This window comes from Choloepus didactylus, chromosome 7 (genome assembly GCF_015220235.1).
Source record: "Choloepus didactylus isolate mChoDid1 chromosome 7, mChoDid1.pri, whole genome shotgun sequence".
Classification (NCBI taxonomy): domain Eukaryota; kingdom Metazoa; phylum Chordata; class Mammalia; order Pilosa; family Megalonychidae; genus Choloepus; species Choloepus didactylus.
In genome coordinates, this window is record NC_051313.1 from 26,187,076 (window position 1) to 26,203,440 (window position 16,365).

At 36.8% G+C, this 16,365-nt stretch overlaps 1 protein-coding gene across 5 annotated transcripts in view; it reads right to left on the reverse strand.

Annotated features, from left to right (window-relative positions):
• Positions 1-812: 812 nt before the first annotated feature.
• The window catches only part of PKIB (cAMP-dependent protein kinase inhibitor beta), a 131,188-nt gene continuing 115,635 nt past the window's right edge, over positions 813-16,365 (reverse strand). For all 5 annotated transcript variants that reach the window (XM_037843644.1, XM_037843646.1, XM_037843641.1 and 2 more), the window contains 2 exons: positions 7,949-8,125; positions 813-1,565 (listed from right to left, as the gene is read on the reverse strand). In XM_037843644.1, the coding sequence (XP_037699572.1) occupies positions 1,489-1,565; positions 7,949-8,117 (246 nt within the window). In that variant the 5' untranslated portion in view covers positions 8,118-8,125 and the 3' untranslated portion in view covers positions 813-1,488. The remainder of the gene's footprint in view (positions 1,566-7,948; positions 8,126-16,365) is intronic.

Consider the following 16,365-nt stretch of genomic DNA (forward strand, 5'->3'; position numbering starts at 1 on the left):
CTTTATACTGAAAATATAATCTCATGCTATTAAGTCAGTTTCAGAATTGACTCTGATACACTGTATTGATTATCAAATTAGTGGTGCTCATAAAAATTACTTTTCATTATTTTAAAAAGAAAAACTTATATTTGAAAACTTCAAAACAATCAGGTTCTTTGGTATATACAATATATATTTGGTCTTATAAGATGAAAAGGTAAAGTTCATAATGAAATAATAAGCAGGAGGTGATAGATACCACAAGGACTATTAATTTCTTTCTTCTTAAAAAGGGTTCCCATTTTTCACCTGGCATGCTTCAGAAGATAAAATGAAAGATAGTTGTGCCCATTACAAGTTTCTCAAATAGTGAAAGACTGTGTATAGATATGGCCTAAGGCAACCATTAAATAAAATATTACTGCATGCAGATATACCTGAAAATGAAAATCAATTCATTAGTCAATTTTTAAAAAAAACTCAGAGTTCTTTATTTTCCTGAAATGTCTAATAAATCAAAATTTACTAAAGCTTTTGTTTTGTTTTTCTTCCTTTAAAAATATCTACTTAAATATATATTAAGAGTAACCATTTCGCTATTTCTACTTACATCATTCACTAAATATTTAAGTGCTTATTACTATGTTAGCCAACCTTAGGAAAAATATAAAAATTAAGATCTGCATTCCTAAGAGAATTATTTTAGGAACATATCATACATACACAAAAGCCCTAATAATAAAAAGAAGATGGTGTAATGCAAACAGGTGTTTCATGTAATTCACAAAGTAAAACACACAGGTGCACATGTACACACACACAAAACTAAGTTAAGGAAGATAGTAAAATTCATTTAATAAGCATATTCCATATAAACAATTTGCACAAATGCTGCATTTTAAAGGTCTACATGAAAAATCAAAGTACGCACAGATTGGAAGCAAAATTACAAGAAATACAACCCAGAGATTTTCATTTGTCTAAACTTTTCCAACTTTTCCAAATCTTCTTGGGGTTTGGAAAAAAAATCTGGTTGGTATTTGATTAAAAACACACATTCTATCCATGTGATTTTTGACTATTCTATTATTTCTTCTCACAGAATTCATAATTTCTTATAAATTCGAATAAAGTTATAAATTAATGGTGCTTGATTTAAATTTCCCAAGGAGTAGTTTACCCATTGCCATAAAAATTGAATTAAAGATACATCTGCCAAAATAAATCCTAAAGAGAAAACTGGATTTTGTGGGGTTTATAAACAATGATATATATTTAAGTGATCATACATTCTTTACCTTTTCCTTGGGCACAATTTGGAAGTAACCTGCCTTTTAATAGCCTACAAAGGACATCATGGTTGCAATTCAAGTGAGTAACGTCACTACTAAATTATCTAATACACCCATGTTGCTGCAATGTTACCACAGTTTCTACCACATCAAACGTCTCAGGAAAACAGAACCACTAAGCCTTTCAACTTGTGGAAATTCAGCACTTGATAGGTTATGAGCCTTTCTTTTCTTCCTTTTTGGAGCTTTCAGATTGGTCTTGCGTTGTTTCTTCCTCTTTCTCTTTTACACCTGAAAAAATAAATAATTTTTCATGTGTTGGGGACTAAATCATGCTCAGGTCCCAGGCCCCGGTCCTACAGGTGTGAGCCCATTTGTAAATAGGACCTTTGAAGATGTTATTAGTCAAGGTGTGCCCAAACCAAATGAGGGTGGGTCTTAATCCAATATGGCTGAAGTCCTTTAAGCAAAAGAAAGTGGACATGGAGGAGAAGCCACAGGGAGAAGCCACAGGGAACAGCCAGAAGCTCGAAATCAATGGAATCCAGAAGACAAAGACGGCAACACTTTGTGCATTGCCATGTGACAGAAAAGCCAAGGAACCCCAAAGATTGTCGGCCAGCAGAAGATACTGCCCCTAGGAAGAAGCAAGCCTTCTAGCCTCTGAAGCTGGGAGCCAATAAATTCCTGTTGTAAAGCCAACGCATCACATGGTATTTGTTCTAGCAGCAGGGACACTAAAACATCATTCACATAAAGAATATACCAAAATATATTTTGCATTATAGTGGAACACAAGAGCTATTTTATTTTATTTTTTTCTTTATCCATCCTAGTCATTTTCCACTTGACTAGGATATACGTTGCCCTCAGTCCCGATGTGGAAACAACACAAAAGAAAAGAGACTTGTGTAGGTTTGAGAATCTACATAATCCTAATACCTGCCTCTCCTTTTCTCCAGAATAATTATATCAAACATGTTTATATAACTATGTGACAGGCAGTCTTCTAGGGTATTATTACAACCTCCATTTACAAATGAGTAAACCGAGGCACAAACAGGTTAGGTGGCTTGCCCAAAGTTGCAGAGCTAGGAGATGGCAGACACACAGTCTGGACCTGGGGCAACTGGCCCCATAGTCCACGTCCTTAACCATCTCTCGCTCCTGGGCCGTACTCTAGCTTTCTCGCACTTCCTACCTTATGGGGGAGAAAAAAGCCATGAGACCTGAACTCCCTCAACTTTCTGCCTCTAAACCTCTGCGTCCCCTGCCGTCCGCGGTTATTCCTTCTGCCCTCCCTCCTCTTATAGTGGTAGATGAGCTCCTCAGGATTGGCTACGGAATTCATGGGGTCCAGTGGAAAACGACAATGCAGCATCCCTTGTTCAAAAAGCACGAAAAATTTCTGGACGGCAAATGGAGAGCAGTAACCTAAGAGCGGGACTCTCGTGCGCCCTGGGCCCGCGGCTGTGCTGGTCTCAGGTCTCTGGAGCCCATCCTGGGGCTGCTCCCACCTCCCAGGCCCACCGCCCCGTGGTCCGCACCCTTCCCACTTCTGCCCATCAGGAGGCCGACTCCAAGGGTCACCCCCTCTCTCCGTTTCACCCAACTTCTCTCTCTTCTGCCTCCTTCATTACCTCGAGTCACTATCATCTTCAAACAAAAAAACAGCAAAAAAAAAAAAAAAAGCAAAAAACAAAAGCAGCTCCTCTTCCAACTCTAATTCTTTTCTCCCCCTTTAAAAAGTATCATCTTTTGCTTTCTCCACCTAAAAATAAAACTAAGTCTTTACTAAACACCCTCCCCCTCCACCACCATCATCTGCTCCTAACAAGGTCATCAGGATAAATCTGATGGAGGCTACTCAGTTCTTTAATTTTCATTCAGAAAATATTTATTAAGTATGCACTATGTGCCAAGCAGTGAACAAAGGCCCTCAGGGAACTTCTGGTGAGGGATATGGACAACAAACAAATAAGTGAAATGTATGGGGGGTGAGACAGTGATGAGTGCTGGGGAGGATAATAAAGCAGCGGTGAGAAATGCCGGGGCCTGCAGGTGGTGGTTTTAGAGGACAGTCTGGGAGTGACTCACTGAGAAAGGGAAATCTGAGTAAAGATTTGAGGAGATGAGGGAGTTAGCCATCAGGAGAGCAGGGAGAAAGGCACTCCAAGCAGAGTGAACAGCAAGGTCAGAGTGCCGGAAGGAACTGCAAGGAGGACAGTGTAGCTGAAGCAGACGGAGGGAGAAGGAAAAAGAGCAGAAAGCAGGGTCAGAGAAGAACCAGGACTACAGATCCTGTAGGTGAAAAATGGCAGATTCCTGGGTAATTTTGAAAGAGATCATCCACTGAGCAGGAATCATAACATCTTGTTCAGGATTATCAGATAAAATATAGAACACATTTCCAAATATTTTCTATACCAGTCTCATTTTTTATTTTGAAATGTGAAAGTGAATGCTTTGAAATATATTGAATGATGATTGGAGATAAAAGGAAACAAACTCCTGAAAAGAGGTATGGTTACTGTGAGCTTTGTATTGCAATATTAATGAAAGGAAAACAGGTGGGCAAAAAAAGTTCGCAATTCATAAAAAGAATTAAACACAAGGATGAAACACGAAAATTACTTTAAAAATTACTGCTCTGATTTATTTTAACCCTGTATTAATTAACAGTAGAATTGAGTAAAAAGTTCAAGTGGTTTTTTGCTTAAAGGACACACCACTTGAACTATTTACTGAATTTTCTTTGCATCAATTATTTGTTTAATTCACTGTTATAAGACAAAGTACAGTACAGTGTTTTGAAAGAGTGCCTCAGAGAACAAAAATTCTATAAGATGCTTCTTCAAAGATAGTCAAATAAATGTAGGAAGTGCTGCAAGTCCCTTCCTTAGAGTGCTGTAGGACAACAGCATGTTAAAGGCTTTATAACAAAGGCTCTGAGAAACCCTTAAAGAAAAAGGCAACTTATTGTGACAAATGTAAAATGTCAATTGTGTCTAAACCAGCAATTCCAAATTTATTTGAACACAGCACCCTTTTTGTATGTGACACATTAAAATCCACAAGAATTTCCATGAAACACACCTCAAGAAAAGTTGGTGTAGTGGGAAAGATGAAGGTCTGGGAGCCAGAGATTTTATTATCATCTAACTTTGTGAGCTTGGACAAGTCTTTTAACCTGCTTGGGGCTTAGTTATGGTAATATCTATACAGCAAAAGGGTGGGCTTTTTAAGGTTCCTTTTCTTTGCATTCTGTATTTCCACAACAACTTAAAAGATAATCTATGCTTGTCAGTTATAGGATAATTTCATTTGCATTGTTTTCTCCTCTATCCTAAGAAAAACATTTGAATATTCCAAAGTCTGCACTTCTGAACAGCTTTCACCCTGGTACACCAAAGGTATATCAAACAGCGTGACTGACATGTCCATTTGGAAGTCAGATGGAATACGGAGAAAACTGAAATCTTCACTCCTACAACTCTCAAAATCATCCCTTCTAAAGGCTTCCCCTTTCTAAGTATAATGCAGCATCCCCAGTTACCCAGTTGCTCTAAGAGTTACCCTCCATTTCTCTCTTTTTCCCATCTCCTCTTCATCCAACCCATCAGCAATTCTGATTGTCTCTGTCTCTAAAACATATCCCAAATTCATCTTCCTTTCTCCACCTTCACTACCTATATTCAGAGCTATCATCAATTGTTTTTGAACTAATGCAATGTCTCCATTGGTAAAAGGTTAACAAAGCCCTTTCTCTTTCTCAAAGGACAAATATGACTTGGTGTTAATTTTCTAGCTGTTACTCTGGAAATCAGATAAAGGTAAAGTATCAGCTTGGTTACTGAGCTTATGATTAAAATGACCTAACACCGTATGTGGTCTACGGTTGGTCTGAATGTTAATTGGGCCTAAAAGGCTCCCTAATGGGTACTGTACTTCCTAATCCAACTATTCCCATTATTGCTCTTCTACAATCCATTCTCCATGTAAAAGGCAGAGTGAACATTTTAAACATAAATGAGAGGGCTCTCCCTGCTAAAAATCCTTACCTTTAGAAGTAAAATTCAATTTCTTCATCCAAGTTTATAAGGTCTTACAAGATCTAGCCCCAGTTTATCTCTCCAATGTCATCTTGCACCACTCTGCCTCTCACCCACTACCTTCGAGCCACAGCACCAGCTTTTATGTTTCTTGACTTCCATCTCATTCCACCCTAAAAACCATTTTCTTAGCTGCTCCTTCTGCAAAGAGCACTCTTACCTCCGATATTCATGTGGCTAGCTTCATCAGTTGCTATTCAAAACAGCCTGTCATTCAGATCTCAGTTCCGGCTTCCCTAATTTCCCAATCTAACAGAGATTCCCAGGAACACTTTACCACAACACCCTATTTTAATTCTCTGATAGCACATATCCCTTCTCTCATGTTTTTCTCATTGAGTTAGATATTTGTTTGCAATCTATCTCTTGCCATTTGGGACATGAGATCTCTGACAGCAGGAGTTTACATCTGTCATATTCACCACTGTGCTGCTAGCTTCTAGAATAGTGCCTAGCACTTAGAGGGCCCTCAGGGGCATGATGGAGCAAATGAATAGCAAATGATGGTGGGAAGTAGGAAAAGGCCCTCTGTGATTTTTAGTTTTCTGGGCTGCCACCCTCCATCTCCTTCTGCTGCTATCTTCTAAGGCATCATTGACCGTCTCACTATAGTTATCAATTTTGAAGGGATCTATTAAGAGATTATGAACTAGGAAGATCTCAGACAAGTTACTTTCATGAAGGACACAGGGTCTTTGAGATCCTAGATTTCCTTCCACCTAAGACTATTAAAAATGAAATCTAAAACAAACAAATAAAAAAACAGGATAGGTCTAACGCAAGATTGAAACCATAAAGCTTCAGACAGACCCTAGCTTTTGGTTTTTATTAGTAATTGGAAACTATTCATCTTAGAATCCTTAATAATATCTGCACTTGGATAATGAGAAAGATGGGCCTTAAAACTACTTATTTATAGGTTTCTTAATAAAGCTTTACATTTACTTATGTAAGCCTATTTCATTTGTGTATTCTTCAACATCCTGTAATATATACAAATTGTTTTTTAACATTTGGAGTTTCTTAGTCATTGCCTTTGACTTTATTTCAAAACAATCTGGAGGAAAATTAAAAACTAAGATTAATTTACTTTCAGATAATGGTCTATCCAGTGATCAAAACAAAATGGAGAAGTCTAACTTTCCTACAGTGTATTTGCTCTCTTTATTGATTAAGTAATGTCAGCAAGCATTAAACTCTTAGGTGTGTGCTTAAGGTACATAAAGTATAAACAGGCTTTTACCCTAACAGATAATTTATCCTCTCTGCCTCACTAGTTTAAAAGGGGTCCTTCAAGAGCAACATCATGTACTGACAATCATATTATGTTTTTAAACTTAAAAGTCCAAAAATATTACACATATTTTCATTTTTCTCCCCTTTCATCTTTTCTTTCTTCTCATACTATTTTATGTGTGTATCCTGTTTTACTATAAACTGTAGTGTCCCATATGAGAAAAGACTTTTCTCATCAAATATTTTTTAATGAAATGATAACCTTTGGAACAAAGGTGAGGTGACCATGGGACTCCAGGACAAGGCCACAGTCCCTGGCCATAAGAGGACACATGTATTTCATAGGGATCACATCAGCAACATCTGTAACTTTGCCAGATAGTAAATAACATCCTGAGGCAAAGACTACCAAGAGCCTTCTTTTCAGGCTCACATGAGTGTGTGCATGCGCAGCAGCTGCAAGCTCACTCTTGCCTCACTGCCACCAGGAATAAACTACTACATACACCCCGGAGTCTAAAGCTGTCTACTACAAGTATTTTGGTATTGGCTTCGGACTAAAATTATTTTTTATCTTTATGATTTTTTTAAATGCAGTGACTCCTCTGACACTGTATTTAAAGTATGTATATATATATACACATTATATAATTATGTAATATAATGGAAATTATATATTATATAATTATATATAAATTACATAATTATTTTTTTCAGAACATTAAACTTGGAAGCTATATGAACTATATGCAAGCAGTGGAAGAAAGACGCAAGATTTTCCTTCATTGGTTTGACAGCTTTCCCTTCTCCTTCATTCTGTTTTCCACTAGTTGAAGAAAGATCACCTTTCACACACAGATTAGCTTTCAAGATCTCATCCCTAGTTGATAATAAACTCCCTCCTAGACTGATAAGTGGGAAGATTTGCAGAATACTACAGTGAAGTGGAATCTTTCTAAGGTGGTTTGTTGGTGGCTGGCAGAGGGAAAATTATTTTATTTCTGAGAGTTTAATAGCTTGTAAGCTCCTTGGGAGGAGGGATCATATTTATTCCCTTCTGTATTCCCACTAACTAGCACTGTGCAAGACTACACACCCTGATTAAATACATAAATGTTCACTTTCCACATACACACCAGGAGATGAAAGGGTGAAATTGTCAACTTTTAGAAAAGGCTGAAAAATCTACTGAACTTTAAACAAAATCTGAAAGAGTTTAGTAAACAAGTAAGAAAAAAGAACTTTCGACTAGTTAGAATAAGATCTACTCCAGAGGAAAAGACTGATTGAGAGAGCTGCTGATTTTAAGAGGATTTTACGTATTACCTTCCTTCATGCTGAGGTCCTGCAGTTTGGGGGGTAAGTCTGAGGTTCCACTTGTGCCAGCAGAACTTTGGATGTCTGGTACAGCATTCCGGCGGCCTGCTCTTGCTGAAGATGCAAAGTTGGTATCCACAGCCTCCACATCAGTCATTTTTGATGTATTTGTCCTCATAGCAACATCTACAAATAGAATGTGCACATGTAGAAAAGGATGTGCCTTTTTGAAGATAAATGCTCGCCAAGGTGGCTAGAAGGCGTAGCTAGATCAAAACCACAACAGGCTTGAAAATCCAATCACCGATTCACCCCCTTCACCTACGTTTACTGTTACCATCCTGGAGCTTCCATTCGCACATTCGCCAAATACAGCAGGAAGTCCACGTTGTGAGCCTGATTGCTATAAATAACCCCTGAGCTGAATGAGCCACTTGGATCTTTAGGGTACAGTAATCCCTTGCCTTTTGTTTGGCTTTTCTATGGATGGATCAGCCAAACTAGGTCTTGGAAGGAAAAGAACACTGACTTGTTTGGTCACTTCTGGTGGCCCACCACTATTTGCTGCAGTGCTTATTCAGGCAGAAACCAAATCACTATAATACATAGTGACCAAACAAAACACTCCATTCCTACTCTGTAGAAATAAGAAACCCAACTTTGTCTCAAAGGCTTTTATTTCCCCCAGAGAGCTGTGTATTTTGATTTATTCTAGTCTCAGACCTAATTTTCAATAGATTCATATATCTGTTAGGGAGAGTAGGACCTGTTAGACCTTTTCTTGCTTTCCTAAGTATCCTTGAGCTTCCTAGCATTTGTCTAAGAAAAAATTTTAAAATGTCATTCATTATACAGGGAGGGAAAGCAGCAGTTATTGCTTATTCTAAAATTAACCCTCTTTCCTGTTTTCTAAATGAACCTTTCCCAAGAAGTCGACAATAAATGGTATCTCGAAAGCAGCAGCACCAGCAAGCATTTATTGAGAGCCCATTAAGAGCCAGGACTTCAGCAAGCACTGAGCATTGAGCGTCTTTAGGGCACTTACATTCTCCAAGGTGGGAAAGAAGGCAGACGTGTAGGAATAGATAACGTCATAACATAGAACATGCTAGTATCAACCAAGACATGGTAGACTGAGTCATGTACCCCAGTAAAAACATGATCTTAATCTTAATCTATATTCCTGTGGGTGTGAACCCATTTATAAACTGGCCCTTTTGAAGATGTTTAGTTGAGATGTGGCCAACTGCAGCAGAGTGGGCCTTCATGTGGATTTCTGGAAGCCCTATAAAGAAAACCCCAAGTCACAGAAGCCATAAATGGGAGGCCATTGTCATGTGATGGGAGGCAGAAATAAGCCAAGGAATCCCAAGGATCACCCACAGGCAGCATCAGAACGCTACCAACCCTGAAAGAAAGTATCTTGACTTTGAACTTCTTCTAGCCTAAAAACCGTGAGCTAATACGTTCCCGTTGTTTGAGCCCAAACCAGTTTGTAGTATTTGTGATAGCACCTCAGGCAAACTAAGACACAAGGGATGGATATAATCATCTGTGGCACTTAGAAGAGCTACAAGAAACAACCAAACTCTTCACTGTAGCTGGAAGGGAGCCCTTTCTAAATGATTAACTTCTATTTAGGAAATGCAGAAATTGAAGTGAAATAGAAAATGTGGTACATTTGATGTTAGATATGCAATTCCTTTGGTCCACAGCACCTAAGAAATGCATGTCAAGCTTAACGTGGGTCTCAGGAGTCAAGAAGTGGTCTGGAATTGCCCTAAAAAGCAGGCATTCTGTGACTTCTCCAAATAGAATGGTCTTCCCAAGAATCATGGGAAATCTGACAACAATGCTTAGTTTTCAGACATCATTTTAGAACCAGACTTCCAACCATTTGATATTTGTCAACTGTTTGGCATTGGCAGTCAGGTTGGAGTACTGAACTAAAGTACCGGATTAAAGAGCACTGAACTACTAGTAAAAAAAACGAAAAACAAAAAACAAAAACTTTATACAGGTAGCAAGGTGATATTGGTTAATACATTTAATTTCTCTGAGCCACAGTTCCTCCTCTACCTAATAGGTATAACAATTCTCTGTCTGATTCACAGAATGCTTGAGAAGAACTAATGCAAAAATGATATATAATATTCTACTGCCTATCTTCTAATCCTGTTAGGAAACAACTTGTGTTTTCTAGGGGGAGAGAAACTAGCATTTATTCAAAATTGCAAGGACATTTTTACATCTATTATCTCATTTAAACTCCCAACAACCCTATGAAGTAATGGTGTGACCCTCACTTTGTGGATGTGTTAACTGGGGCTCAGAGAGGTTAACTGACTCATTTAAAGTTGTTCAGTGGCTACTCTGGTGCTCAAGGGATATAAATCATTTCAGTTCACTCTGAACACAAGATGTCACGGATAGTCACAAAACAGCCCTTCAGACTTCCGGAAATAATATCTTTCCTATATCCCCATGGTACATATAAACATAAAACAGCTATTTTAGATTTCTGTCCTTCCTTCAGTTTTAAACTTATGTCTCTTATTTTCCTATACAACATTGCTTGCACTTGCTTGATTTTTTAAAAAAGGATAATACATACATAAAGGACAATTTCTCCCTTCAAATGCTTTGTGACATTTCAAAAAGTATTTAGCCCATACAAAGATGAGGAAATACTACAAAAAAAAAAATGGAAGACAGAGTAACTTCTAGGTTCTTTTAATTTTCTGAGCTTAAAAAGCTAATTATCTTCTATGGAATTAGCAGAGGAATCTAGATGAGCTCTACTTTGTCAACTCTGACTACTTACAGGAGCTGTAACCATTTGAACATTTCAAGATTCAGCAGAAGTCCTTGCAAACCCACTGCAAGGTAATTCTTTTTTATATTACCCAGAATGCACTTCCATCTCTGTTGAAAAAACGATTTTCAGGAGATCTTAACAAAAGACACAGCTGTCTATACACACACATGCCAGCATCTTTGCAGTCTCCGAAAAGTTGAAAATGCAACATTAGCATGACTGAAGAAGACAAAGATGTTCAAGCTATATGGAGCACTGGAGGTATACAAGGAAATCCCTGCTTAGCTCCCAGTGGCTGAGAAGAGCCTGTTAATAAGTGAGTATGTCTGTAGCTTATAAACATAATCATAATAAAATGAAACTTTTTGTAATCTCTTTCCCTCATAACTGAGGTTTCCATCTTCTTAGGTCATTCTTTCCATAATCTCCCTTATTTGAAGGCATGACTACAAAGAGATGAATACCTTCTTTTCTTATCTTTGGACCTATATCACTCACTCCATACTTCATGGTGAAACTACTGCTCATTCTGCACATAAGACTTCAAATAAACTTGCTACCCATCAAATCACTTCTAAAGTGGAATGAGTCAGATTATCTGAAAAAGCACTTAGAGTAACTAATAAAAAGAGAAAAGGCATGCCTCTTACATGGCCAAAAGACAGAAAGAGACACACATGGGCCTCAGCTGATAACCAAATGCATCAGCTATCTCTCTCCAACTCACAATGCTGTAATACCTTAGACTAGATTTCTTCAGTTCTCTGCCTACAGATCACTATTTTGTATGATCTTTCTATTTTGGAAGAGAATATACAATAACCTCATCCAAACAAGATCAAAGAATTAGAACTGCTTCTGTTTTTGGACAAACAGAAAAAGATAATTATTTATTTATTCAGTTCACATTTATTGAGCTTCTACTTTGTTATTAAATGCCAGCCCCTGTGCTATATCCAAAAGCTATCAAGGGGAAACCCACAGTCTTATGAGATAAAACACATTCTCATCTTTTCACTTATCTTTCTTGACCTCAAATCCTATTACTTGGAAATAAAGCAAAAGCATCCATCCATAAAATGTGAACCCCTTACCCTGTCTCCTATTCTTCTAAGTATCCAGACCATTTTAGGCTAAACATAGCTTACACAAAATGCATAAATGTATAAAAATTACTTTTTAATGTAGAGTCTGCTAAGACAGCTACACAGGAAGTACCTGCTGAGGATTTTTCTGAATGTGTTTAAATTCCATGCAAGCCCTTCCTCTTTTGTAAATTACTCCACACCCTATGGTGTTTCTGTGTCTTAAGTATAAATCCAAAGGATTTCCATTTTCTGTTCATTGACACACATTTTTTTTCATGCTCAAGTTCTTGCTTGATAACTATATAGACAGACCCTTCAATATATGTTGGTAGACACATGGAAGTTATTTTTACCAAAGAGAATTTCTGGCAGCTTAAACATAAAATTCAGAATGCAAAGTCAACTGGATTTTCCATAATCTTCCAGATAAAGTGATATGCAAATCTGGATACCTTTCCAGCACAAAGTTACATATTATACTAAGATAGGTCCACTTAGAATAATAATAGGAACTGATGTGAATAAGGATAAAAAAAATTTTTTATGTACCCCTCGCCCTTAAATGTCGGTGTCATGTTTAGCTGCTCATCCTATTCTCTTTAGCTTCCTGCTAGAAAGACTTAACCCAACATACACTCTCCATAAAGGACTGTATGGACTGAGTTTGCCAAATGGTTTCTCCTAGCTCCTTGCAGATTCCTAAAAAGACCCTTAAACTTTTCCCTTCATTGCATGATTCTAAAGAAGAAATGTAATTTAGAGACCACATATTCTAACCTTCCAAATTCAAACACTTAAGAGATACATCAAAGTAACAATTTGTGTCAAGCAACGACTTTCTTAAATCCAGACACTACTTTTTCTGCTATTACCATGCTTCCTCCTGCTCCTCTTCAAAATGTAAAAAACTTTTCATAACTAAAAGGATTTAAAAATATAAAGAATTCATTTTACACTGAAAAATTTGTATATTTTCATGAGTGGTGTGTGTGTGTGTTTTTGTGTGTGTGTGTGAAGTGTAGTGAGTAGGATCTGGGATTATGGGCAGTATTTTCAGTTCTCCTTTAAATGCATGAAATTCCATTACTTGTAAGTGGTTATAAACCACACCAGAGCACCTCTCCTACCTTATATCTTGCATGGTTTTGACCTTTCACCCTCCTTCTCTGCTACATTTTATTTCCATCTTTCTGTGTGGACAGAATTGAGAGGACTTGGTATGGTTTGGATCAGGAGTGATTCTCATTCTTTTGTTTCCACCTTACCTTAAAACCCCACCCATACTCTTTCATTCTCATTTATTTCTAACGCTGCCCTTTCCAATTAGTAACTCAAGTAAATACAGCTCCTTCTTAATTTATTAAGGTACTGGAATCTGCTCAAAGAAGTATTTCAACTTGGTTTTTAAGGTATTTATTTAATACCTACTCTGCAAAGCATCATGCTAGTCCCTATGAAATTCAGCACAATAAGGAATTCCCCTGCCCTCAACTGGGATATCTGGGAACGCTACATGTATACAGGGGTGGGACTGGTTAACTCCAAAATAGAAAACATGGCTTCTCAGGGACACAGCATTTGAGTGGGGCCCCAGAGGATGAGTAAGCAAATTCCAGTAAGAGTGTGTCTTCAGACTGCCCATTCTTATCTTTACCCTTTTCCAACTGTGTTTGGAAACAAAGTGTTCCTAGAATTCAAAAAGGGCACAAATATACTCCAAATGCATAAAAGCCTTAGAACTGAATTTGAACTAATGGGAAAATGATATGATTTTGAAGTTCATGTGGTGGGCTTGCATTCTGCCCTCAGAGTGAAGAGTAGTCCAAATGTGCAGGGGGTGTTAAATGTATGGCCTGAGAAGCCAGGACCCCTCTTGGTAAGACAGGTGGTTTCGGAAGGTCAAAAGACTTTTGAGGACGTCAATAGGAAGGAGAGAAGGGGAAGTCAACTCTGACCACTGTTGCCACAACAGAAATGTATTTGTATCCCCTGTGCTTAGTACATGGATTAGAACATAATTGCTTATTAACTGGTTTATTTGTTGAATTAGAAGCTGATACCTATAAATTATGAGCAGATAAACATAGTCAGTGGAGGCTCTTTTGATTATTAATGTTCTTAATAGAGACTTAAATTTCAATTATTATATATTAAAATGGATTTTGTTATGGTAACATTAAAATAGCTTTAGAGGCAGGTTGCAGGCTAGTGGCAAATACAATGCCTTGCAGGTGTGGGTTACACAAACATCAACTGTCAGATGCAGAACAGCCACTAATACAACCACTCTTGAGTGGCCGCCTTTCACTAGTCTTCAAGTCTGTTACGCAGTCTATATGGAATAATGGAAGGTTTGGGGTCCTGAAAGTGAACACGCCAAAGCTGAGTCCTGCATTACCTTCTAATAGATTTGTGACTTCCACCACGACATCTAACTTCTCTGTTCACTAAGTTTATGTATTTAACAGAAGTATGATTAATATTACCTGTTTTACTACCTTGAGAGCATACAAGCTAATTGGTATAAATGTGCTTGGTTAATGACTATGTGAATAAAATTTGTTTACAATTGCTCATACTAATTTATAGGCAATATAGTAGAATATCATTAAGAACGTCAATTATTCTCTTAAACTCTGTTGTTGGTATGGCCCTAGAGATAGCCATTAATGTGGGATATAAAAATAAAAAGTGATATACCTTGAGACATTTTCAGAAATTTGCTGTTAAAAAAAAAAAGTTTTCTTTTTTAATCATTTGCCCCCTACCTCATATGCCCCCTCACCCCCCAAATATCTCAAACTTGACTACCTTTCTGTACATCTGTACCAGATAACTCACCTGTCAAGGAAAACCATATCTCACTTACACTTTTCATGAGTGGCAGGTGAAGAAGGGCTATCCATCACCATTTCAAGAATGGGAGTTTCTCCCTAAAGATGAATTTTTCACCTACTCTCAGCAACAAACCATGGTTAAGTGTCCTCTTTGATAATTAAAATGGGATTGAAATTCTCAATAATTTCTTCATGATGCCTGGAAAACAAATCTTAATCTGAGTAATACCATAATGACATAATATGAGGAAGAAGGAAGGGTAACAGAAGATAACATACAAGAGAGCTCTGCTTTCTCAATGAGGCCTCCCCTGACCACCCCATTTAAAACTGTATCTCCTCCCTGGTGCTCCCCATCTCCATTACCTTGCTCTACTTTCGCCTCACACTTATCCCTTTTTAACATATAATATAATGTACTTATGATTAAATTTGTTGTTTATTGTCTCTCTCACCACTAGAAAGTAAGCTCCACAAGGGCAGAGATTTTTGTAGGCTTTTCATTAATGATTCAGGGCCCTAAAACCATGCCTGGCACTTACTTAGTAGGTACTTTATAAATATCTGTTTACTAAATGGAAGATTTATCTGTCCATTTTGCTTTTTCAAAATTAATTTTTTTCTTTTTGTATATGAAAGTAATATATGCTTGTTTGGGAAGAAAATACATTTGTGAAAAATATGAAAAAGAAAGAACAGGTCATCTGGTACCCAACTACCCAAAGACAGCAGAGCTATCATTCTGGTATATAACTTTCTTAGATATTTTCATTACTCACATCCCAAAACATATCAAATACATGTTTTATATATTGTTTATTTTGAAGTTAGATTATATTTATTTTATATAATTTTATTCTATATTAAGAAAACAATATTATCCACACCGACATATGCCTGAATCTTTAATGAATGTTTTTTAGAAAGAAAATCTTCTAGAAAGCAAATATTTTAGGTCACATACCAACTCTGTAAAAGATACAGAGGGAAAAGGCAAAATGCAATGGCAAAAGTAAAGGACATGGCTAAGGATTGAAATCATAAATTTTTCCTTAATTAAACTGGATAAATCCTGTTATTAAATAGATGAGATGTTTTTAAAATGTACAAAATTTTTGAAGTTTCATTAAAGCTGTTTTCTTCTATTTTATCAAGTTTAAAGAAAAATTTTAAAGGACATCTCACTTATTTGAAAGAATTTAATTTCCATCTTCTTTTTCCTACCAACCGAGAAAAGGGGATAAATGATTGAGCCTTTTCAAGCTCTGGTTTGTTCCCTAAGTTCTCTTCCATACTTGATTTTTCTTTACAAAGAGAAGAAATCATTTTAGTGTTTCATCAAGCAAAAAATCCAATCAAAATCATAGAAGCAAGGATTTATGAGATGTTTTGAGGATTTTCTGGGTCATGGAGACAGAAAAATGTCCACAAATAATTTCAGAAAAGAAAGAAAATCATACTATTAAAATGTTTTTGTTCATCAAATTATGTATGTTGGTATTAACCTACACTTGAGGTAATAAAATAAAAATCATTTAAATAGATGCATTTAACTTTTACAAAAAACTTAACTAAAAATGAGAAACATTTTAACTATTTTTCTTAATATTATAGCAACTCAATAGAAAGAATGAGACTTCATGAAGAATGCTATCTAAAACATATCCAACAGACATAACAAAT